Source organism: Diadema antillarum, unplaced genomic scaffold, assembly GCF_040938485.1.
Source record: "Diadema antillarum isolate AM-2024a unplaced genomic scaffold, OU_Dant_1.0 seq00000481_RagTag, whole genome shotgun sequence".
Taxonomy (NCBI): Eukaryota; Metazoa; Echinodermata; class Echinoidea; order Diadematoida; family Diadematidae; genus Diadema; species Diadema antillarum.
The window spans coordinates 4,027,676-4,052,662 of record NW_027271445.1 but is presented as its reverse complement, the minus strand read 5'-3'; the positions used below and the strand labels follow the sequence as shown (position 1 = coordinate 4,052,662).

General features: G+C 37.0%; 2 protein-coding genes across 2 annotated transcripts in view; one reads left to right on the top strand and one right to left on the bottom strand.

Moving 5' to 3' along the window:
* Window positions 1–4,227: 4,227 nt before the first annotated feature.
* LOC139733496 (peroxisomal membrane protein PEX16-like) lies at window positions 4,228–18,424 on the bottom strand. Its single transcript, XM_071644308.1, has 11 exons — window positions 18,409–18,424; window positions 17,119–17,375; window positions 16,050–16,085; window positions 15,383–15,462; window positions 14,638–14,771; window positions 13,913–14,166; window positions 12,835–12,972; window positions 11,803–11,875; window positions 11,177–11,302; window positions 6,548–6,612; window positions 4,228–4,912 (listed from the first exon to the last, which is right to left on the bottom strand). Exons 2-11 carry the CDS (start codon window positions 17,327–17,329, stop codon window positions 4,851–4,853), a joined length of 1,179 nt encoding a protein of 392 aa, XP_071500409.1. The 5' UTR covers window positions 17,330–17,375; window positions 18,409–18,424; the 3' UTR covers window positions 4,228–4,850.
* A 3,077-nt stretch (window positions 18,425–21,501) lies between these two features.
* The window catches only part of LOC139733552 (apoptotic protease-activating factor 1-like), a 41,832-nt gene continuing 38,346 nt past the window's right edge, over window positions 21,502–24,987 (top strand). Inside the window, exons 1-2 of the mRNA XM_071644364.1 lie at window positions 21,502–21,565; window positions 24,677–24,871. Coding sequence (XP_071500465.1) covers window positions 24,695–24,871 — 177 coding nt within the window. The 5' untranslated portion in view covers window positions 21,502–21,565; window positions 24,677–24,694. The remainder of the gene's footprint in view (window positions 21,566–24,676; window positions 24,872–24,987) is intronic.

Sequence of the window (24,987 nt, the reverse complement as noted above, 5' to 3'; positions counted from 1 at the left end):
CTGGATCCACCACTGCATGGGAAGATAATTATAGTGAGCAGTTAAAGTGTGGAATCAAATAACTGTGTAAAATCACGCGCGTGTGATGAACAGGTGCGTGTTAGCGTGGGTTTATTGCCAATAACTGGTCTAATATCAGATGGTCTACTTCCCAGTTCGTCTAACACCACTACAGCTAAACTCATCTGGTCTGCTATCAATTTCATCTAATGCCCCATCGGTCTAATCCTCAGTTGGTCTAATGCCAAGTTTGGCTTCTTATCATTTCGTCTAATGACCAGATGGTCTAACTGTAATTTTGACCTCCTTGGATTTTTTTCCCATTTTGCATTAAATAAACTATGGGTAGTAGATGACATGGGCATAGCCCATCTGGAAGTAGACCAACTGAAAATGAGGCTAAGTGGAAATTGGACTAAATGGTCATTAGAACAGTATGCTGGTAGTAGACGAAACAGGGTTAGACCATGTGGGTTGAGACTAAATGGCTATTAGATGAAGAGGGAGTAGAACAAGCGATAGATCCCCTATGCGTGTACATGACTTGTGTGTATGTGTAAGATACAAAGATGGAAGTGGCGGTACATATTTGAAGTTACACAGATATCTGTATACAGTTTGTTCATGTGTTTTTAGAAATGCAGAAATAAAACAAAAAACCAAACCAAATAGCGAGTGTATACATTCACTTGAATAAATTTAGTAAAATTGCTTTTATTTCCTATAAAATGGCAATGTACAATAATCATTTACAAACATCATCTTTGTTACAAGCTTAGTAACATTACAAAGCACAGATTCAGTGAGAACAGATTCATTTTCACTGCAAATTTCAGATAAGACATACAGCTGAATTTGAAGTAAATCAAACATTAAAACAATCATGTGATTCTTGTTTCCAGGCAACCAATTCTAGAGTTACACTACAGCTGCTTACATCACGCTTTCAGACTGTCACTGGCCTACAATATAAACAACTCTATCTGTAGTACAGTGTGGTAGATTTCATAATTTACCATGGCAACACAACCACCATTATATTAACGAATGAAATGACATCGGAAAGGGGGAGAGAATACACTGTAGAGAGAAAGGGGAGGAGGGGGTAGAAACTATGCCTAATAACACTTGGAAAGCCAAACATAATATCTATATGAAGAGTTTGTTCGCAAAAAAAACCCCGATAAGTCCATTTTTTAAGATTTTGAAGTACGGTACGGTCTCTGTCATAAAGTACAAAATAATACCTTTTAAATGATATATTTGTCACTACATATAAAGGTACATTTTTGAAGTTATGGTCAAAAGAAGCAAAATGTTTCTTATAATTCTCTTTATTTTTCTTGACATTTAATCGCAAATATGGACTTTTGACAAATATGGACCAGTTTTTGCGAACAAACTTTTCATATGTTGGTATCAATTAAGCCAGTCTATGCCTTGTATGGCCATTGCTTTCTGGTAACAGATCAAACTGGAAAACACTGAAGTGCACACTGGGATGGCAGTGTTTCCAGACACCAAGTCATTTTTTTTTTACTCTCTCTCTCTCCCTCTTCAAACTCTTACACAGGCCCTTGCATCAGATTGTCAAATGTTGGTATTGGACCAGAATAGTGTGAAAGTCCATCACAGGATAAATAGCTTGATTTCTATTTATTTATTTCTCCTTCTCCTGGAATTTGACTAGGAGAGTCCGCCTGCCCATAAAAGAACCAGACATTAGTTACGTTCACACTCTGTTCCTAAACTTTAAGCTTGGGTCGAAAACTGAACTCTCGATGATTAGCTTGTAGTCTAGCGCCAGATGAATGCACTCGAAAGTTAGCAATCTTAAAGTTTAGTCGATGATTAAAATCACAAGACATCTTAGGATATACGCTCTATCCACGAGCCATGGGGGGTCCCCACTCATAATTTCGCTCTGTGTGGACACAATAATCAACGAGCTTGTGAGTTAGCGTGAACCTCGCTTCTTGTTCGCTTCCGGGTCAACCTCCAGCTAGGCTATATTGTATGGGCAAAAGGTCATAGCAAAGACTCTGCAATTCCGGTATAATCATTGAGCGGGATTCACTCATACATGTACGTTATATCTTGAAGTTTAGGTGCGCATATGAACCCGTGTTGTAAATTCATGAGTGGAGTTAATCATAATAGTTAAGTTTTTGACCTAAACTTCAAGTTTGGCAACTGCGTGTGGACGTAACTATTATGAGAAATGAATTTCAACATTTTTGTCAAGACAGTTGGTTTATTAACTCTGAGTAATGGGTTGGAAACAGCAAGCATTTGAATCTAATGTCGATAATCAAGATGCATTAGATATGGCTCTTACTTTAAATAGTTAGCAGTTTCCCTTCCAAATGCTCCCATTGTGCACAAAAAAGGAGTAAGTGACATTTGCATAAAATGGAGTCAGAATGTTTAGCCTCATAAGAGAAGCACCAGTTCAGACTTGATTTGAAAAAACACAAGAACGTTGTACATGGTATCACTCCATTCATGATATTAACCCGTTGAGGACGAGTCCCGAGTATACTCAGGCAAGTGTCTATGAGAAATGCATGTTGTAGCAAAAGCAGTCCGTCCTCAACGGGTTAATATACCCAACAAAGAATAACGGACATTTTGCTTTTAAAAACTTGAGATATCTTCATTGCAAAAACAATAACATATTGAACATAGTGCAAGGGTTTCCTACTCCCATTACCCACACAGTAAGTCACTGACATTGCCAACTCCTCTGAGTAAAGTCATGGCATTCTACAAAACTGGGGATGGGACCAAAAACCAGTATCTGTATGATTCATTCTGCTTTAGTGGACATTTCAAGGCCATCCTCAGGATAAAGCATTCATAGATTACTTTACATCACAGCAGTAATAGTATTACATGTAAAATTCAATGCCTCCTACCTGTTGGGGTTATCCAGTGCAGTGTTTCAAAATTTTACAATACACCACAGCTGGTACTGACACCAGCTGGTGATCAGTACCAATCAATGAAAAATGAAGAGAGCATAAATTTGGGTTAGATTGATACACTTATTATCAGCATCAGAGACTGAGAGATAAAATGCTAATAAACGGCTGGAATGAGAGTCTTTTGGTCTCTTTCCTAACCCATTGTACAATGTACACATGTATGCAATGGTGCTTTCATATTGACTCTAATTCATGATTCATCCATGACCTTTAAAGGGATGGAACAGTTTTGGTTGAGATGGGTTTCAGGTTGGAGATAATGAAAAACCTCTCATGAGATATGAAAAAGCATATAATTTACTAGTAAGAGGAATTCAAAGTTTATTTGATGAAAATTGGTTTTGAAATGGCTGAGATATCAAAAACAAAGTGATGCTAACAAAGGGTGGAACCCACCTTTTATTAGGATCACTTTGTTTTACTTTGTTTTTTGATATCTCACTCATTTCAAAACTGACTTTCATCAAATAAACATTGAATTCCTCTTAGAATTGTATGCTCTTTAGCATTTCAACAACAAAAAAGGTTCTGACAAGTACCTTGCAAAAAGTAAAAATCTGCATCCTCACATCACCCATCCAGGCACTTCAACGTGAGAATGCCCAATGCAATTTATGCACACACACACAAGTCATCTGCAGTAATCTTCAGGACTGAAGGATGTAGAATAAACAGAAGAAGAAGAAGAAGAAGAAGAAGAAGAAGAAGAAGAAGAAGAAGAAGAAGAAGAAGAAGAAGAAGAAGAAGAAGAAGAACCAACGCTATACCATCCCATTAACCTGAACAACACAATATGTTATCATCACACTGTTTACTTTCACTGTGTTAAAAACACTAATTTACACAGGAAAGCTACTAGTGCATAAAATTGGAGTCATCCACAGCACGGCATAAAAATTCATTCTTGCTTTACGGAATAATTAGAGGAAACAGTCTGCAAGAAAAAGCAGAGCAGAATAAGCTTGATAAATACAAGTTGTACTAAGTAAAATAGTCTGCATGGTACAAATTTTATATCTAGCTTCTTTTCTTTTAAAGGCTCGCAAACATACCTTGGATTGCAGAATAAAAGTAGAAATAGAAATTATCAAATGTACTTGATATACAGACAAACAATTCATAAAAAGGAGAATATCAAAAGTTCATATTTAGCAAAGGAAGGGAAGACATCAAAGATAAAATAACAATAAAATTACATAAACCATCAGAACGTGCCACAAACTGGCTTCAAATGTTGGGATCTGGTGGAAAAAAGAAAGAAAGAAAACAACAACAGAAGGGAAGAATTTGAGATGTAAAAAGTTGGACAAGTTTAGGCATAAAAATTGCTCACTTGTAAATGAGATATATTGTTAATAGCTAAACAATCTTTTACCCTTTAATGCTCAAGTGTGCCAAATGTCATTTGTGTGTTTGTTTGTTTCTCTGTCTGATTTTACTCGGCATAACTTACGCTGAGATGCAACAGACTACCCATGCCGATGAGCCCACAATGAAACACCTTACACAGTTAATACACCTCTACTAGCAGTATTTGAGTCCATCACAAACATACTCTAAGAACCAGTCCAGACTTATTACAGGAACCAGCCAGCAGTCCATCAACAGTCAGTTAACACCGATCAGTGAGCACAGGTGTAGAAATATATGACACCAATTGCTGGGCCATGTGTAGAAATAATGACACCTATCAGTGGGCCCAGGTGTAAAAATAATGATACCGATCAGTGAGTCCAGGTGTAGAAATAAATGACACCAAACAGTGAGCCCAGGTGTAAAAATAATGATACCGATCAGTGATTCCAGGTGTAGAAACAAGTGTCACCGATCAGTGGGCCCAGGTGTAGAAATAAATGATTCCAATCAGTGGGCCCAGGTGTAGAAATAAATCTTCTGCCAGGTAGGGAGATATTCCAAGATTGGTTCTGTGAACAAAAAACAAAAAAAAAAAAGAAGAAGAATCAATGGTTCAACATATACATTTTCATACAGTGGTGGGTGGAAAACTTTGGCTTTTATTTACAACATCATGTGTCCTTCAACTACAAATCTTTTTATACTAGCTGAAAATGATTCCTTCCCTAGCCAGTCACTATGTGTTAATAATTTATGGATCATTTTATGTCTTGTGTTTCGTATATAATGAAAATTGTATTTATTTATATGTGTACATGTACATGAATGTATGTATGTATGTATGTATGTATGTATGTATTCAGATATTCCTATGTGTACATCCATATGCCAACAAGAAGAATTTCCTATATGGACAATAAATGAATCTGAATCTGAATCTGAATTTTAACATCTATGATAGATCCAATATCCAATGGGAATGGCTTTAAAATAAAAGGACATTAATATGACAAATTCTTATATATCAGATCATGAAAGTAAGATTGTGGTATGGTCATACAAATACTGTAATCCTTTCATTTTGACAACATGAGCACGATCAATTTTACACCATGTGACATTGTCTTGTTTTCTGAAGCTCTCACAGCCACCATTCCAATGGAAATTTCCAAAAACACTGCAAATTCTCTGATCTGTCACTCAAAACTACCAAATATCTTGATACACAATGAAAGGCTTCTAACTGTGCGACATACTGACTGATACTAGATTAGAACTGAAGCATGGCTGAGATCACCTCCTATTGCTATACCCTAAACTCATGTAACTGGTGGAAGTTGGGTAATTCCATGAAGTTGGGGCACAAAGTGTTACATTTTAGCATAACTCAATGCTAATTATGCTATACATATATTCATTATAGGCTTTACATTTGTATTGAGACCATACATTTTCCTGGAAATTTTGTGCCATTCAGACTCAATTTTGATGAAGTTATTTTAAAAAAATGTAACGGTGTCCTGTAGCATCGTGACGTGTCCATGTAGCATCGTGATAGTTAAAATCTGGTCCTAAAAGACAAATTAATGCAATTAGCTTGACCAAAATTTGATATAATATGCATAATTACTAGATTAGTCAGATAGCTAAATATCTTAACTCTATTTTCCACAGTTTAACTTTTTACAAGAAAATTACACAATGTGTCACTATGCTACACGGTGTCCACCAAATGTAACAAAAAAGGACACCGCGTAGCATCGTGATACATTTTGTAATTTTCTTTTAAAATTAAAACTGTGTACAGGAAATGTGAGATACTTAGCTATCTGACTAATCTAGTAAATATGCATATTGCATCAAATTTTGGTCAAGCTAATTGCCATAATTTGTCTCTTAGGACCAAATGTTAAAATTTCACGATGCTACATGGACACGTCACGATGCTACAGGACACCGTTACATATTGTTTAATAACTTCATCAAAATTGAGTCTGAATGGCACAAAGTTTCCAAGAAAATGTGTGGCCTCAATGCAAATGTAAAGCCTACAAACAATAAATGTATAGCATAATTAATATTGAGTTATGCTGAAATGTATTTTTCAAATATCACGATGCTACATGGACACTGCCCCAACTTCATGGAATTACCCAGTTAGCTTTAGTAGCCACTTCCTGACTGAACATTGTGGGAAAACTCACTTGTAAGTAGTGCTGCACATGGAATGGATTGTCCTGTTGATCTTAGGAAACTTTCCAGCTTGCTCCTGGATGATGAATGAAACAGGAAGAGGAAGGAATTTGACGGTTTACTTTGTCCTTGATAATTGCTATGTAAAACAACAAACAGAGAAATTAAACCAACTATGGTATCTGTAGTCAGTTAGATATGTGAGCACTACAGACATGTACAATAGAGTTTAACAAAATTCTGGTTTCTACACAAACATCAGCCAACTCTGGCATATGGGTGAGAATTTTGAACGATGTACAATTGCCAATTTTCGTACCTTCTGACATTCTTTCCCTTAGAACACGCCAGGATGATCTAAGAAACCAGATTTTTTCATGTCATCTCAAAGATTGGTAAATTTCCTTTCAGGAAATATATGGTTTGGTTGCCTTTTGCCTGATATTTTTCATTTCACAAGGACTTAAAGCGTAAAAATATGGTAAAAATGCTATTTTCACAATAATTTTTGTTTTTCAAACTAATGATGTGCATTTTTAATGGTACGTGGCATCTAATATCTGACCATGTTCTGGATCTTACATATCATGGGTATGTACCACAAAATTATAAGAACTTTATGAGCACGTACAAAATTACAGAGAACAATTAAAATATCAAAGTCCTAAACAGACGAACGTCCGTGATGCTTTTATTTCTATCGCTGCTGCAAATTCTACTTTGTTGTCCCAACTGTAACGTATACGAAAATTTGGTGTTCCACCTAATGAACATATCCTGCAAAAATTGTACGTCTGCTGGCTGTACATGGGACGTAATATTCTTTTATGCAAAATTATACTCAGTTTTCGTCACGGACGTGCTTCCGCTATTTTCTAATAAAGATCGTAGCCCATGAAACGTTATCGGCGATATTGTTCTGAGTCGTAATCAACTAAGATCTAGCAACACGATAATATGTTTGTTTTGAGTTTCTGTCCATCCTTTGTCAAATAGGAACGGAAATTGTATTTTTAGACGAACCTCCAAGAAAAAAAGAACGTCCGTGATGATTAAAACGTTTTCGAGTGGGACACCATCTTGCTTTGATGGCGAAGGTGCATTTTACCTTTGGCTCTCTTGCCGAGCAGCTGCATGCCATTTTTGGAGCGGACTGAGGTTCGTCCGCAGTTTTTGGACCATGCAATTCACAAAAAACCAAGCAAATAATTGATATTTTCTCTGAAAATTCACCTCCTGATCCCCCTCTGGGCAAGACATATGTTGTAAGGATGTCAAATTTCTTATAATTTGCATCGACAATACCTTTTCAAATTTTTGAAAGAGTTAGGAAGGCTAGGTACTCTCTGCCGATTAGTTATCCGTCCTGGAACATGACCCTAGTAGTAGAACGAACGTCCGTGATAATTCCAGAGAACGTCCGTGACGTATGCAATCCCTCCGATAGGGATAACTTGTCCCGAAAGTGTCCTGTATTCTTTAAAACTTTTGGCTCGAATAGCGACAAATAAAGTTTTACAAAGTAAATAATGAGTTTAGAGCAGTAGTTTCAGAATTTTTAAGGCGTTATGTGATCATGATGAACAAACAATTGAAATTTACTCACAATTTTACGCTTGTTTTCCCTCTAATTATACAAAAACAGCTAAACACTTAAAACAAAGTTAAGGGAAAATAGAATTTTGCGTAATCTGTAATTTCTGTGCGTTTAAATTTCTTTCTAATGAGGTTCTGGAGACAATTTGTACTATTACAGGTTCTGAAAGTTTCGCTCACGGACGTTCTGTGAGAGAAAGGAAATTTCTGACAATTACAAATATATCACTGCACATAAGATTAATGTTAGTTGAAAATATTACCAAATCACCGAGCCGCTCATACCCGAAAATGAATAGCGTTCAGCACTCAATTTACCTGTAATAACAAACGGAAAACGTTTTTTTCACGGATGTTCGTTGGTTGAATAAGTCAATGGATTACATAGTAGGAGAAAGAGGATCAGTGCCACTTTTTAGTGACAGGTGCTCTAAGTGTTTATCTTTTGAGTATGGTAGCTGCCGTCTCAAACAGAACACATCCAGTTTTGGTCTCCATAACGGACGTTCGCTGTAATTGTCATGATATTAAATGCCTTAATTCATTCTTATTTTTCTCTTCATGACGACTTTTCTCTTATTCCCTCAATAGCCTGAACATGCTGCGACCAAACAGAAAACAAAAACAAAACAGAACAAACCAAAACAAATCCGAAAAGTGCTACGCAATCACATTCAGGATAATGACGGAAGAAGTCTGTAATGAGCATGTGTTGAATAAGAAACGGAAAAATTTCAAAAGGACGTGGAAGCAGTTGAATGAAAATGACTGAGAAACAGAGAAGGGATCGAGCTCCAACACACAGAGAAAAGAATTGCCAGTGCACTCCCGTTATACCAAATTCCTCTGGAGAAGTTTTTGTTTGTTTGTTTATGTTTTTTTTATTCATCGAAATGCCGTCACAAGCGAGCAAAAATCATGCAGTATACAATTATTGTCTGATGAAAACACACAAATCCTCCGCTTATCATCACATGGTGTTGTTTTATACTCATCAATGAAAAGCAATATTCATTTGTAATTTTTTCCAAGATTTTTTTTTTCCATTTTACATTTAAGAGACAGAGAGATCGTCAGTTTGTTTGTGCTTTTGTGCCTACTTTGAAAACACATGTTAAAAAAGTAATGATTAAGAATAGGTTTAAGGTTGCACTTTGATACGTTCGCTCTTCCAAAGATTCGTTACTCCGATGTCCAAAGGTTTGTTATTCCAAAATGAAAAAAAAATGTAGTTAATTCAGGAGGTTTGTTATTAGAAATGTTCTTCGAAAAATAGATATTAAGGATCATTATTTTTAGGTCCGTTCTTCTAAAAGTGGAATGGGTCTGATATTCGTTTAGGTGAAAACGGTTATTATGATGTTTTGAAATAGGAGGATTTTAGTTGTTAACTTGTTTCTCCACATTTGGATAAGCGAACATAAGTTTTCATGTTCCAATTAATAAGCCTTTCGGTTAACCTTCGGAGATTCCTATCATTTACCGAATAAAAAAGCTTCATGATTATACGAACTCTATCAATTTTCGTATTGACAAACTGTATGAATAACGAGCCTCCGAAATGACGCGCTACAAAAGGTTTGTTATAACAAACCATATTGTATGATATCAAAGTCACAAACATCCATCCAAGATATATGGACTTATTGTGTCTTGTTATGACGAAACTTCGCAGTATCGAACCTGTTATCATTTCTGCCTAATATAATAACACAATTTTTTCTCGGTAACAGTGTGTAACACAAGGAGCAAACACAGAGGGATTTCTTCCTAACGTATTCGTTTGCCCTCCCCAGCTAAACTTCGTATTTCTATAACGGAGCACATTTCTATTGTTTTTCTATATTAATTCTTTGTCATAATTTTAGCTGTGACCACGTTCGTTATATAAAAAGCAAATTTTGCATTGTAGACTTTATTGAAGTTTAGGACCTGAATATTTACTTCATGATAGCGAAATTTTGATAAATATTTTCGTTCTCAAGGATGGACTACGTCACTGAGATTACACGTACGTTTGTACGTTCATTTACGAGAGATGGAAAAATTGTTTTCTTTGATTCCTCAGTGTGAGAAGATAAACAAGCTTATATAATTGAGAATTGGTAATATCTATTCAGGATTTTGCAGAGGAGTTTGTTCTCGACATGAAATTGCTGTTTGTTGTGAGTAGAATGCGTTTCCAACTCAAGAGAGCTGCATTGTTCAATATCTTGTTTGTTCCGAACGTCCGTGAGCTACATGCGAACCTCCGTGATGAAAACTATGCTATGTTTGTTGGGTTATAGAGACTGCCCAGATGAAATACATCTTAAAAAGGTATATTATTATTTGGGAGTGAGGATTAAAGTATAGGATAGTGAAATAAGAGGTGAAAATATTGAGTTTCTGTAAAATGCGCGTAAAGTGGAGAAAGTGTTTAGCGGAAGAGCAATATTTTTACAGAAATGATGAATTTAGTTAAATCATCAGTTGTCTACCATTACGTACAGGTTAAGAGTACAAGCTTAATATTCTGCAATCACGTACACATGTCCCTTAAGATATTTCGTTAGGATTTTGAACTGAATCAGATCTTTGGAAACTATGTCAAATGGTATTCAAATGTATGTGCAGTACTATTCCTTACGGACGTTCGTTGCTCTGGACATGGTAAACTTCAGCGGTGAATAAAAACTTGTTCCTCTGGGAAAATCCTAGTATAATTGGGTTCATATTAAAGCTTGAGTTATACTCTTTCAGGTAAGATGAATGATTTGGAGAATTTCCTACTTTTTAAATTTTGCCTGGTTTTGGCTCAATTGTACATCGTTCAAAATTCTGACCCATATACATACATGTATAACTGACAATCACATCGGGCACATTTCAAATTATTTGGAATGTAAATGATGTTCATGCTGTGTCCAAATATTGTGTTTGCTTGTTTTTTGAAGAAAAAAAAACCAGACCTCCATAGAAGCCATTGTCCCACAGGTACGCATTTTCCTCTTTGAGAGGTTGACTGGTAATGACAGAAAAACTAAAACAGACAGTGATCTCACCTTGTGAAGACATTGTAGCAAGGTGATCGCATGAGGTAGATGAGCAGCATCAGTCGCCGATTCACAAGGTGTGTCTTCTCTTTAGATGTTAATCTCACCTTCTGATCTCTTTTCATCATTTCCAAGCTAAAGGGAAACAAAGTGAATAAATAAAGTAAAGAGTGTTTCTTTATCAGAGATGTCTTTGTAACATTCAAATCAGCAATAAGGTTAGCTTACCAAGCTTGTTTCTATGGCTTTCATATCAGCATGTATGTATACATAACATCACAAAACTTATGAAAAGAAGCAATGCATTTTGCTTGAAGACATTGATTATCATTGTAAGAATTCAATAACATTCAAGAAATCAACTACTGTAAAACGAGGAATGTTTGCGTGCATTTTTAACTTCCCGAGCACCAAGATTCACGAAACTAAAAGACACGCGAAAGTTCTTGTCTACACTATATGCAGTGAATGCCAGATGCAGTTCATGAAAATTTCATGCCACAAAAAAACCTGTTGGCTCCAATTCGAGAAAATTTCATGTCACGAATATATCATGTTTTACAGTATCAGAAAATGTGCATCGCTTTTAATGGTTCCAGCAAGCAACTTGGTAATGGTGTCAGAAGTCTACTCACCTGGCTATGTCTGTTGCTAAGGAGAGTAACCATGGTTTCCATGACGACAAGCCCCACACTAGTAAACATGATACTGTCATTACATGTGTCAAGGAAAAAATCATATTCATTTCTTGGTCCATGAGAACATGGGTCAACACCAATTTTCCATTGGATTTAAAATTAATGCAACACAAAACAGAATGATGTATACAATGAAAACATACATAACTAGAGAAGCACTCTGAGAGCGCAGACCTCCGCCAAGCATGCAGCTCATTTCCACCTCTGATCTTGTTCTTCCATAGAGATATCAGTGATTTCCACCCATACATACTTATAGCATTGTGTGCTGAAAGTCGCCCGATTTCCCAATATAGAAGCCTTTGTTACGTCATAAACCCTAAGCTGCACGGCGCGCCTTGCCCGAGCAGAAACTAGAGCATGCACTTTAGTGCGCGCACTCAAACCTTAAAATACGCGCAGCCTGAACTCCCAAGTTCATTGACCCTACCTGCCAAAATATCAAAAATCCTTCATAAATTCCCAAAAAATTCTTAGATCACTACCAAAATTTAATCATCTGTTACTTGTATCATTCTAAACCTTTCCTGCAAGTTTCATCCAAATCCGTTCACTACTTTTTGAGTTATTTTGCACACAGACAAACTAACTAACTAACTAACCAAACAAACCAATGGTAACGAAAACATAACCTCCTCCCTTGGCGGAGGTAACTAGAGAAGCACTCTGAGAGCGCAGACCTCCGCCAAGCAGCTATAATTTCCACCAATTCTCTTCTTCTTCCGTAGAGATCAGTGATTTCCATTCATACGTACGTATACTGGAAATTGAGCCCTTTGTTACGTCATCTATCTTCAGCTGCTCAACGTACAGTTGTTGCTTTTTGTTGAAAGTATGTCACCAAGTGCAAATATATATTAATGTTACATGGAAGGAGACTGTCATGGGTCTACACAGCAAGACAAAGTCTACTGGAAGGTCAGTCACATTATGTGACCTTTTGACCTTTGACCCCATTAGTAAGGATACAGTGTAGTAGAGGTCGTGTGATGAAGAGAGTCTCTGCAGCCAATGAAAACCCTGCCAGCTCCGTCATGCTAACCTCCTCCTCACTGCCTGGCTCACTCTCTGAAGGTAGCTTCCAGGAGCGAAGTCCTACATCAGGAGCTTTGGAAATATAAAACAAATATTGCATGATATCATAAAACAAATAAGCCGTCAAGTTGACTTAATTTGGTGAGAACTCTCTTGAGTAAAATTCACAAACTTACATTGAGGTTAAGCCCTTGAAGATGGACTGATTTTGCTATAACACACATTTCCCATACACACCTGACCAAGTATACTCAAGACTTGTCCTCAACGGGTTAAATTGCAACTCTCAGCTGAACTCTGAAAGGTATCTAGATAAAATTCTACATCTATCATTTGAGATATACAATGTATGACACCTTCTTTATCCAGGGTAGCCTCTTCAGTATTGCCACTGCTCAAAAAGAGGGCCCCATCAATACTATTACCAAAGCATTGCCAGGTACCCATTTATACACCTGGGTCGAGAGGGACATGGTGGGTATAAAAACATCTTGTCCAAGGATGGAGGCATTTGATGAGATTTGAACTCGAGACCTCCAAGTAAATGTAAAGAGTCTTATTCATTATGCCGCAGTGTCCCCAACAAGTTAATTCTTGTGTATTGACACTACACATAAGGCTTGTTTGAAGGTAGACAAGATTTTAGTCCTGTATATGATTCTAAAGAGCAAAATGATTTATGCCAATATATATATTGGTGACTTTGAGTAACCCCCAGTAGACATATTATAAATGCAACAATATTAATTTGTAATTCACAAGGTACAATGTATACTGAGGCATTTATCGCTGCAACAAAAATGATCAAGACTTTTCGCTAAAATAAGTCTAAGTCAGCCATCCCCCGCCAGTGAGAAATAAAACAAGGCTAACCATGCGGTAATACACTGAGGAAAGACTTTAACAAAGTGAGAAAATTTGAGAAAATTTTCTGCTATTGGAGGTCTACATTATCCTTGATTAGCAGGTCTACATCCTCCTTGATTATTGAACAGTATCCTAACAGACTTACTGGCATGAAGACACCTCACCACACGACCAGATCTCTTGCCTTCAAAGGTCAAAGGTTGAGGGTAATGCTGAGTTGCTGTGGTGGCAAGATTTTCTCTTCCTTCCCTCTGTGTGGAGGAGTCTGGAGTGCTTGAGGAGTCTGACTGGGCGTGGTCTGTGGGAGGGGTGAAGAGACTCCGGTTCAAGGGTTGCATGGGGGGAGAAGACTGCACCCCTGCCTTGAAATGGTGCAGAAGAACCAGACGAAAGATGGTCCTAGGAAAGACAGTGAAACGGCAAAAAACATAGAAAATGTGATTTGACAGTAATTTGATTACATCATCATGATAGTAAAAACATTCTACTGAGGAGATCACATTGGTCCATTTTGGTTTTTCTTCTATTATTTGTAACTGTGGTTTATAGCAAAACTAAGTTTATGAAACTCTAGACTTTAAAAAAAATATACCAAATTGCCTTTTATACTTTGTGTGAAAACACACACACAAAAATACTGAATATAAATGAGTACTCGCTAAATACATAATGAAACAAATGTACTCGATCTATTTGAATGAATGAAGAAAGACAAGTTCAGCTAGAAAACAAATTATCTTATCATTAACATTACCTACTAGTAGTACAGACGGTAGTGTCAGTATCAATAATAGAAGTACGTGTAGTAGTAGATGTAATAATATTTACATCCTATGACTGCCAAGACACCAATCTGCCAAGAAAACTCACCTTAGGATCTGAATGACAGTGATGACGATCCATTTGCCTGTTTGACCCCAAAGACTCTGAGAAGCCAGCTCAAAGAACACTTCTATGTGGTCCAAGATGGTCAGCCATCGAATCACTCGACCCTGAGGGAGACTCTGTCCCAACAAATAAACAACAAATTATTCACTCTCAGTGGCAGAAAGACAGTTACAATACGGACATATACACACATACACACCCATGAAAATCTCAAAACCTCACTACACGTGTTGACAACATAAAAAGCCTGAAGAAGTTATGATAAGTAAATTTTTACAATGCTTATTAAGTCTCAATTTTTTTTCAATGCTGTATTGTTCTGCAACCACAGACTATAACTTTACAAATAGCAACATCAAACAAGCCTTAAAGGTGCTGTTTACCTTTGAGATGTGTGATTTAAAAAATGTTCAAAATATCACATTTGATGTACATGTGTAGGTCCGTTGTGTAACTAACATCATTTTTGCAATAAAGCCTAAAAAATAAGGAGATATCAGAATTTTTCTCAATAAATCATTAATGTAGACAGTTTAATCTGGAAGCATTTTTATAATAACTATTGTTCACATTTTGTGTATTCAATGCTAAACATCAATTCAATACGGATTCAAATTTTTACAGTGGGTGTTTTTATTCCTAACTCACATTTTAGAACTATTCTAAAGCACTAATCCTGGTTTCTTTTTTTGTTCTGCAAATGGTAAATGAGCCTTAAAATACTCACCAGCTTTGGGCGAAGACTAGCACGGGCATTTCTCATAATGGAGTCATTGAAGAAGACCAGAAGATTGGCAAGGGCATAGACTGGAAGTAAGACAAATCAGATAACACTAGCAAAACACACAATATCACTCTGGCCATGAATAGAAAAACGCAGAAAGAAAAATATAATACTGTTCAATGGACTGTATATTGCACTTCGATGATTCATACTTCTAGACAGCCTACCCTACACAACAAGCAAGTTGAAATAAGGATGGAAGAAATTGACAAACTTTACTAAGGAATTATTATGAAAACACTATCATTAAAAACAAAATTCACAATATAGAGAGTGTCTGTCAAATCTACTTGAGTTGACCCCCCCCCCCCCCCCCTGCCCACCCCAAGAGGACTTTCTACATAGGGAAGGGGGATCATTGTCAGTAATTTTTACTAATTAGCTAACAAGCACAGAGTAAAAAACATTCAGGCAATTTCATACTTTTTTTCATGGTAATATATCACACTGAGTATCCATGAAATAGATATATTATTTAAAATGACTTAAATTGTTTATGGTTTCATATTGTCTAAAATGATTCAGACAGGGAAAGAGGAGAAATTTGTAACATAGATAATCTCTCTATGAGCTCTTCTTTACTCTGAGAGAGATAACAAGTTAAACTTACCAAACTCTGAGAGAATTTCACTGTCATCAGTAAAACCTGTGAAAAGAATCAAACACAACATGAACACACATCAGAAAAATTGAAAAAAAAACAAACACACTTTTCAAGAACAAAAATCTCTGGAATAACAGAAGGATCCTGCTGTAATTGACATTGTTAATTTCTTCTAAGCTCACGGAAAGAGACAGCTGTTTCTGTGCTTGGCATGACATGGAGAAATTGTCTATTCTATTTTTTTTTTTTTTTTTTTGGGGGGGGGAGATAATTTTCTTTATAAACAATACACCAAGAATGTCATCTTAAAGATTACAGTGGCACTTTCATGAACAAAGAAAATGAAAGGAAAAAAGCAGAAGAATAAGAAGCAAATTAAAGGAATACAGAGGAAGAATATTGTTTGGATTAAAGAGATGAATTCAGTCTGTTGTTTTGCTTTTAATAATGGATGTATAACTGTAGTTCGGTCACATTCTGCAGTAAGCAGCAATTTACTTCTTACTACCAAATACTTCCGGTTCTGGCAATCAGAAAGACATTCTTGTTTGACTATTGACTGTAAATACATAACATTAGAGGGTCATTGGATTATAAACAAATTGAAGCATATTGTGCTAATTCCTAAAATGAGGAAAAGGAAATCAAAATCATGGAAACCTACAAAAGGGAAGGAGAGTTGAGTGCAAACTGTGATTCATGCCTAAGAATCCTGGTAACAATTGAGAATCTTTTCTAATAAAGCTTTGCATCAGACTTTTTGTTTGTTTGCACATATATGCTTTCTTGCATGCATTTCAAAATAAATAATACATTTGTACATGGCAAATTAATCAGGTGATAAACACACAATCACCAGCCATATTCAGGAATATTCCAAACAAAACCATGTTTGATAAAATGAATGAAATTGTGTCACAGTAGGTGACAGTTATCATGTCAGTGCTCGAAGCCAAAGAATCCAAAAACATTGATGAAAGGAGAATCTACATGCATTAGCAATTACAGATTTGCATTTGGTAATGGCTCCTCTGGTATGCTACTGAATTTTCCTTTGAATTGAGGGATTGCTTACCTGCAATTAAGTACGAGAAAACTCTGAAAGTTTTCTCTACTTGAGAGACAACGTCTGGATTTTGTGTCACCCATTTGCGATACCAGTCGTACGTTTCTCTATATTTAAGAGACAGCTTCCGAAGCAACTTCATCGATTCTGGAATATACTGCCGCTGGTCGGGTAGGGATAGGTCTGCTAAAGTGGCACCTGAGGCTGAAGAATCGGCCATGATCTTTCGATTGTTGATCTCCACAATTCTTCTAGATATCAGTCATCTACATTAGTACACGTACAAAGTAGTACATCAAAAGAGAAAGAAAGTGAAAACGAGTTCTGCTAAACCTGCTCTTGAAACAAAAGTAGAGGCTAAGCCTACACAACCGCACACAAACGTAATGTCTGTGTCCAGGGGGCATTTCATTGGAGCATTTTGTCCGACAAAGTTGTCGGATAGATTTGCTCTCAGCCAATCAGATGCAAGGATTTCAGTACTGTAGCTTGTAACAGTTTGTCAGAAAAATATCTGACTAAACTGCTTAATGAAAGGCCCCCTAGGGTTGACCGACAAGTATGTCTAATTCCGCGAAAAAACTTCTCATTTATAATAATGACATTTGCTGGGTCAGTTTTTCACTTCTTTAAAACTGACCCAGCAAATGTCATTATTATTACAAATGAGAAATTTTTCGTGGAATTAGACATACTTGTCGGTCAACCCCTCTAGGAGTACCATGGTCCTTGGCGTATGTACCTCTCGCTCGCTTCTTTCATTCATACACTGTCTCTCTCGAGCCCTGCGGGTCCAAGGGACAACGGGGGGGGGGGGGGGGGGGGGGGGGGGGGGTTCAACAAAGAATTCAAGTCAAGCTTAAAATTTAAGATTGACTAAAACTGTTTATGGTATGCTGTGTGTGTCATCAATGTTGCTCAATTTTCTAATGAAAATAAAGGTTTTAGAGACCTTTTATGTAAAAAATACTGGTATCCATGCCATGGCATTGCCATTGTTTGTAAATTTACGTGTAAATCAATCTTACTGAAGTTCGACATACTTCGTGAAAACACCCCCTTACCCTCTATCTTAGCTTAGGCCTCTCGCTAACCCGTACGGCGGCGGGTCGGATCGGGCGTGTGACCGCCGCGTCGCCGGTACTGCGGTAGGTGTGCCATGCCTGCAGGTGGCTAACATGGCTCGCTATATTCATACATCTAAAATAAACTCCATCGGCCATCACTATGAAATACCAAGCAAGTAAGAGACAGAAAACTAGCAGAATATACCACAATCGTAATAACACTGAGACTCACTTCGGCTTTAGTGATTTTCTTTACTTACTATAGACGAGATCTTTGTTTTCTTGGTGGGGTACGTTACAGAAACGCCTTTCCCAAATGCCAGCCAGAATGAATGACTATAGGCTGCATGCCGCAAAATGTACACACGTACACGGTCCCACACGCTTGTAAACATGTCATGTAGAAGACACTGGTCACACAGTAAACAGCTGGCTGCGCGCAGTAGACACCACGTTACCCCCTCCTCGAACCCCCCCCCCCCCCCTCACTTGTAGGCTTGTCAGGACTGGCGAAGGATGTTGAATTTTCAGGACGAAGTATTATGTTAGGTGAAAATGAAATGTTGCTCCAAGTTCAAATTAAACTTAAAAAAAGAAAAGAAAAAAAAAGTCAATTTCATTACACAGATCTGGCTTGACATGAAAGCTATGCACTAAGGGTCGTGGAGGAGGAGAGGGAGGAAGACGTAAACGGCCCGGAGGGGGAGGAGGAGGTGAAGAAGGCGGAGAAGGGGATGAGGGAAGAGCTAGAGGAGGAGAGGCGGAGGGGTAGAGTATATAGGAGGATAGGGTATAGGAGGAGGAGGTCGAGGAGCTCGGAGGGGGTTGATCGATAATCTTGGAGGCGGAGGGGAGGCAGGTGAATGATGAGATGGGGAAGGTGAGTGGGATACGCACACAATGATTATGTTTTGAGTTATTCCACCTCGTCACGTTTTGCTTGTTTTCTGCCATGTCTGTTAATTCTTACAGAGTGTCTTGAAATACTTATTGCATCACTTTGGTCTGTTCTAACTTACCAACAGAATTTTCACAGTGTGCAGGACCCTGCTGACAGATCGGAATAGGTTTTCCCGCCAAATTTCATCAGATTTGTATCCGGCGAATTAACATTAATGACAAGGTGTTCCCAAGCGATTCTCGGCAACGCTCTTCTCTCGGTTCATCTTAGGTCTTGCTCTAGGCCAAATTGTTTGATCATTCAAATTCGTTTCATGTCTAGATTCTATTATACGTCATTCAATTTTGAGGAATAAATTCATGCCATTCACGACGCAATGTTGCCATATCAATTTCACGCCAGCTAGATAGACGTTCAATTTCGTCCCACTTAGTGCACAAAATTCCATTTCATATAGGCGCACAACTCACCGCATGTCAAACTTTATTCTAATTCAGTCACTTGAAGTAAGCTCCTATGTTTTGTGACTCATACCGCATAAACAAGTCGAATTCTCATCACTTTAATATATTTGATTGTTGCATTGTGTTCATAAAATATTTTCCACATAAAATCAACACAAATGAATACACAAACGATAATCAAACAGAATTAACTGGAAAACAGCTGCTTGCCCTGCTCAGCAGTACCGCGTGTACAGACAATACTGTTCTACCGATGGGTCCAGAAATTTATATTTATTCTAAAGTTTCATTTAATCAGTTAATATCTCTTTTTTTCCCTATTTTTTCTTCCCCGCAGTTTCACGTCAGTCATCATATCAACAACATGGATATAACACTCGGTGATTACGCAATAGCCATATGTGTCTACTACATTTTTTTATTTGTATTTTTTTACACATGACTATACCCATAAATTGTTTACGCCCTAGAATTCTCTTGGTCGTTTATTCTTCCTTTCCCAGTCGTATACATTTTCCTCCCTCCCCGAAGAATATATCAGCAATTACATACGATATTGCTGGTTGTCAACAATGCTGCAGCTACTATCTGACCATTCAAGATATTTATAGTCTCAGTGGCGGATCCAGAAGAGGGGGAGCGCAATATGTTTGGTGCCACTTCCGGGTTTAAAATCATGCAGCTGAAACGCCAAAAAATGAAAACAAACATTTTTTTTTTTTTTTTAACAGAGAGAGAGAGAGAGAGGGGGGGGGGTGTGTGTGTCTGTCTGTGTGTGTATAAACGTCAAGGGCAGGCGCGCACCCGGTGTGCCCCCACCCTCCGGATTCGCCACTCAAAACACTGCAAAAAAAAAATGCTATTAGTGCTTGCTTTCGTGGGTTTTACATGTTTTAATTCCTTAATGTTTTTCATGGCGGTTGTGGTGTGAATTTGCGCGTTTTCCATGCAATTTTTGTGACATTTTGATCGCGCTTTTTACATATTCAATATGTGAGAAAATAGTGAAATAGAATGCTGATGAAAGTAAATTGAATAAACTAGTTATAATTCTTCAGGGGCGGATCCAGGGATTCCGTAAATGGTAGGCATCTTAACAAAATTAAGGGGGGGGGGGGCGCACACCCTTTTTTATTTTCGTTTTTGTTGTATTGTTTTGAGCGCCTGGTGGGCCTCCTCTGGATCTTTGAATGCTCTTTGCATGTTGATCTCTGTGATGTGGTCATTCAATATTGTCCCCGATTCGTGTCGTTATTATCCAGTGCAGTGTGAAGTCTGACGAAATTGGGCGGAAAAAAAACATGAAAATTTTCATATTTTCTTATCGCACCTTGTCAGTCTGGGTAACAAATTCGTGAATGCAGAATGGGATAGACATGGTGGCTGTACGGCAGTCATTTATTTTGTAAAATGTTGCAAGTTAAAACGAAAAGAAACATTGACTTTTTTTTCACTAAGCCTATCATTTTTTTTCCAAACACGGATGTTGCAAATACCGAAGGTATAACTTTGCGCGAAGTGGAAGAGACCACACTCCCTGAATGGTGAGAGAGAGGAAGGTGTTAGCAGAAAATAGTCGCGCGAAGTCAACAGGACACATAGAACTAGGCCTAGCTCTGATATTACTTATCATTTGCTTATACATGTACATGATTTTGCGGATGTTTGATATCGTATTTTCGTAGAATGTATACCGAAGAACAGTTCAATAGGTCAAGGGAAGTATTGTTTAGTGATACACCACCACCTTGTATTTTGTTGTCGCACACTACAGTATGTGATGAGAAATGAAGTGTAGGCCTACACAACACACCATGATATGACGGGGCGGGGAGCGGACGGGGAATACCGTTTCAGCGCTGCCTACTAGCTTATAGCCTGCGCCTACGTTGTTGTACGTACACACAAACAGCCGTGGGCGAAACATAATCATACACACAAGAAACATACACACAACGAAATATCGTCACAGCGAAGTAGACGCTAACTGTAGAAGCTGTCTTTGTCACCGAGGAATTTTTCAGGTATGTCTGTATGATATCGAATTCAATGACATATTATTTACTTCATGCTGTTGAAACTCAGATTTTCCATGATATGAGTACCAATAAGGTACGCACATATTGTCAGGAAAGCACTTGGCGCTATTTCCGTACGGCACACCCATCTCGCAGCAGGCAGCATTTCATAGTCCCACATATTTCATTTGGTGTTGCGTACCGTAACAGTTACTTCGTGCATTTCAGTCACCGGGTATTCAATCAAATGACAATGTCATTGGGATGTGTTTGACTTGGAGTTTTGGATTTAGTTAAGAGTTATTTCCCCACAAAATAAATTACTATTGATTAACGAATAGTAACGAGATAAACGACAATAGGGTCAATAGCACAATCAGGGTATGCAATTGTGTAACAGGGGAAAATGAGAAAACTTGGTGGAGTGTGAAAATGCTTTTTTTTGCTGTTGTGGCTGAGTGTTCAAATTTTCATTTCATGTAAAGAAAGAGTAAAAATTTTGCATTAAACTGCGCATAAATACGCATTTTAATTAGGGATGTCGAATTACATTGAAATGACTAATATATTGGAAAAATTCATTTAAAAAAAAGGAGAATGTTTTTTTTTTTTCATCTGATTCCTGATAAATATCCCTTTCATTCACCACCACTTTACCAGCACATAGCCATGACATATCACAAATTATGAATTAATGTTATATTTTCACTTCTCGAAATGGATGATCAATTTTGTAGGCATTACTTTGAATTCAAATAAAACCACTTTTACATATTTTATAATATTTCACTTTTGCCAAAGAGTGAAGAGGTGAAACTTCCAGGAATAGGTAACAGACATGTATATTGGCCATCATTACAAAGTTTTATGAAATTAGGGCTGGTACCTTGGAAGATATGATATCTTTCATCAAAACATTATCTGTACAGTTTGACCTTGCTTGAATGTGCGCACAGTGTTTGGATCCATTCTCATATTTGTAAACACAGATAGAAGAATTAATATGAGATTTATGATGACTTGAGTTGATATCCAAGCTGTGACACTCAAACAATGACATTATTCTAAAGCCAAAACACCATACATGTAGGTGTCCTTGAAGGTAATAAGTACAATCAGGGTATGCAATCATGAGTTTCTCACTTTAAAAAAATTGTAACTCCTAAAAGAATGCACTAACTGACTTAAAAATTCACATACAGCATGCTGAAACATCGGTATTGCATAATCACTGGTTATACAATAGCTATTTGTTCACATTTACTGTTAATTATTAAAGATTAATTACCAAAAAGTCCCTCAAAATTCATGTAATGCATAAAAAAAAAGTGTTGTACAACTTATGTAAAATCAAGATTTGAGGTCCGAATTTTCAGTCAACCCCTATGTGTTTAGCATCAAATTAATGGATTTTTTTCCTGGCATTGCTTGCATGCAATAAAAAACAGTGGTCCCTTCTGCTGGAGAAATTTTATGAGGTCTAAAGTCCCATCATGGTAGGAGTGTAATGCTGGCTTATTTTTGTGACATTGTGACCTTTGAACCCATGCTGTACAGCTATACATGGAGAAACAGCTTATTTTTCTGCTTTTCCGTAAAGAATTGAAGATACACTACAATAAGGTGTGCTGTTTGCCAATAAATGTTCATCCAGTTTTGAGTTTTGAGCCATTTTCAAATACTGAGGAAAATAAGTGCAGCCATTTTTTATTATTTTCAGTGAGGTATATCCTAATTTGACTACTTAAAAGAATCTTTTCCCCTAATTGAATATCCTTGGTTTTGTAGCCATGAATTGTACATACATATACGGGGGATGTATTAATCTACTGTGTGAAAATTTTAGCAAATTTGAGCAATAAGAACTTACTTGTTTATATTTTTACAAATTGCTGAGGAAAAATAAGAGTGATCTGCGCCCATGTTCTACTGCAGGAAGGCCATTTATATGATAAGTGTTCAGTCTTCTTATTTCAATGCTTTTTCAATTTTAAAGATATCATTAAGAAAAAAAAACATAGTATTTTGGCTTATTATGTCATTGTTTGAGTGTCACAGCTTGGATATCAACTCAAGTCATCATAAATCTCATATATTCATTCTTCTATCTGTGTTTACAAATATGAGAATGGATCCAAATATTATGCGCACATTCAAGGTCAAAGTGTACAGATAATTTTGTGATGAAAAATATCATATCTTTCAAAATACCACCCCTAATTTCATAAAACTTTGTAATAACGGCCAGTAAAAGTCTGTTACCTTTCCCTGAAAGTTTCAGCTCTTCAATCTTTGGCAAAAGTGAAATATTATACAATATATAAAAGTGGTTTTATATGAATTCAAAGTAATGCCTACGAAATTGATCATCCATTTTGAGTAGTGAAAATATGGCACTAATTCATATTTTGTGATATGTCATGGCTTTATTCTAGTGGTGAATGAAAGGGGTATTTATCAGGAATATCTAAAAGCAATTTCAGATGAAAAAAAACATTCTCCTTTTTTTTAATGAATTTTTTCAATATATTAGTCATTTCAATGTACAATGTAATTTGACACCCCTAATTAAAATGCTAATTTATGCATAGTTAAATGCAAAATTTTGACTCTTTCTTTACATGAAATGAAAATTTGAGCACTCGGCTACAACAAACAGCAAAAAAAAGCATTTTCACCAAGTTTTCTCATTTTTCCCCTGTTACGCATTTGCATACCCTGATTGTGCTATTGACCTGAAGTTAGATATAAAAGCGTCAATTCCAAGCGTCTAATTCAAAACCATTATTACCGGCATTAAACAACCTGCTGATGACCGAGTACGTAGCAGTGGGGAAAGGGGGGGGGGGGATAACAACTAGAAGTTAAGTAGAACTAAACTTAAGATGCACACAGTTTATATTGACTATGTCTCTTATGAAGTGCAACTGTGAATGCCTTTAATTGTCGGGGGGGGGGGGGGGGTGCTTAGGCATTATGCTATGGAATATTTTATTATTTGTGCATTTGCTATTATGATTACAATTGCTGATCTGTGTAACTTCATAATGATTAACTAGTCTTTAGAATTGACCTCATAGGTCTTTTATGTTGTACTTTTACAGCCTGTGTCAAAAGTTTGATTCCAGACAGAAAATGACTGATGAGAAAATGGTGGACCCTAATTGGGCTCCGATGACGGAGAAGGCAAGATCCAACCTACAGAGACACAGACAGTCACTCATTGAGGATCTTGATGTAGAAATGATTGTGGATGAACTGATTGCAGATTCTGCCATGGTACCAGATGAAGTTGAACTCATATTGTCAAAGGTTAGTCCTCATAAACTTTACCTACCAGAACCAGCAGCAAAGCTTTAATTTTATCATTTTTGGGTGTGTGTGTGGGTAGGTGAGTTTTGAAGTGTGTATACTATTTGTCAGTTTGT

Excerpts from the sequence above, each read along its gene's own strand:
- LOC139733496 (XM_071644308.1), bottom strand. The coding sequence starts at position 17,329 with ATGGCCGATTCTTCAGCCTCAGGTGCCACTTTAGCAGACCTATCCCTA. Across the intron at positions 15,463-16,049 it reads TGAAATTCTCTCAGAGTTTG|TCTATGCCCTTGCCAATCTT; the intron begins GTAAGTTTAACT and ends TCTTACTTCCAG. Across the intron at positions 4,913-6,547 it reads ATGTGCAGCACTACTTACAA|AACCAATCTTGGAATATCTC; the intron begins GTGAGTTTTCCC and ends TTTTGTTCACAG.